General features: G+C 40.8%; 1 protein-coding gene across 1 annotated transcript; it reads left to right on the forward strand.

The window, feature by feature from the left end:
- Positions 1-239: 239 nt before the first annotated feature.
- LOC116127286 lies at positions 240-617 on the forward strand. Its single transcript, XM_031412948.1, has one exon. The coding sequence runs from the start codon at positions 240-242 to the stop codon at positions 615-617; it is 378 nt and encodes a 125-aa protein (XP_031268808.1).
- Positions 618-1,109: the final 492 nt, after the last annotated feature.

Genomic DNA, 1,109 nt, shown 5'->3' on the forward strand with positions numbered 1-1,109 from the left:
CATTGGAGTCACTACTTAAGGCCTAAACAATTTGTGCTTCATTTAGATCAGCAAGCTCTCAAGTTTATCAATGGGTAGCATAAGTTGAACTCTAGGCATGCTGAATGGGTTGAGTTTCTTCAATCTTTCTCATTTGTTTCCAAGTACAAGCAAATGAGTACTAATGCGGTGGCTGATGCTTTGTCAAGAAGGTACTCCTTCCTTTCCATTTTGGATCAAGAGTACTGGGGTTTGGTATGATGAAGGAGCATTACAAGCAAGATGAAGAGATGGCCACAATCATGGCTAAGTTTACTAAGGGCAGTTTTAAAGATTATGTAGTCCAAGATGGGTTTTTGTTCAAGGGCAACAAGCTATGTATGCCTCATGGGAGTTTTAGAGAGTTGCTTATGAGAGAAGTGCATGGAGGAGGGCTTGCCGGTCAATTTGGAGTTACCAAAATAGTGGAAGTTCTTAGGGAGCATTTCTATTGGCCAAAGATGCTTGGGGATGTGCAAACCATAGTGGCTAGATGTGGAGTTCGTCATAGAGCCAACAGTCATTTCAAACCAGGGATGTACACTCCATTTCTAATTCCTAATCAACCTGGGAAGATCTTTGCATGGACTTCATTGTAGCCTTGCTGAGAACTCAAAAAGGTAAGGATTCCATAATGGTTGTTATTGATAGATTCTCTAAAATGGAACATTTTATTGCATGCAACAAGACCAATAATGCATCACATGTGGCTGGGTTGTTTTTCAAAAAGATTGTGAGGTTGCATGGTGTTCCAAGAAGCATTGTGTCGGATAGGGACACCAAATTCCTTAGTCATTTTTTGAGATCTTTATGGAGTTGATTGGGGAACAAAACTCTTATTTAGCACTTCCCATTACCCCTGAACCGATGGTCAAACCGAGGTCACAAATAGCAAATAGCACTTTAGGGACCATTCTAAAAACCTTAGTGAGTAAGTGTTTGACAGATTGGGACAACAAACTAGCCCATGCCGAATTTGCCTACAATTGGTCCTCTAGTGCTACCACTAACCATTCCTCATTAGAGGTCTTTTATGGTCTTAACCCCATCACTCCCATAGAATTGAGTGTCTTACCCCTTGATATACAAGT

This window comes from Pistacia vera, unplaced genomic scaffold, assembly GCF_008641045.1.
Source record: "Pistacia vera cultivar Batoury unplaced genomic scaffold, PisVer_v2 Contig190, whole genome shotgun sequence".
NCBI lineage: Eukaryota > Viridiplantae > Streptophyta > Magnoliopsida > Sapindales > Anacardiaceae > Pistacia > Pistacia vera.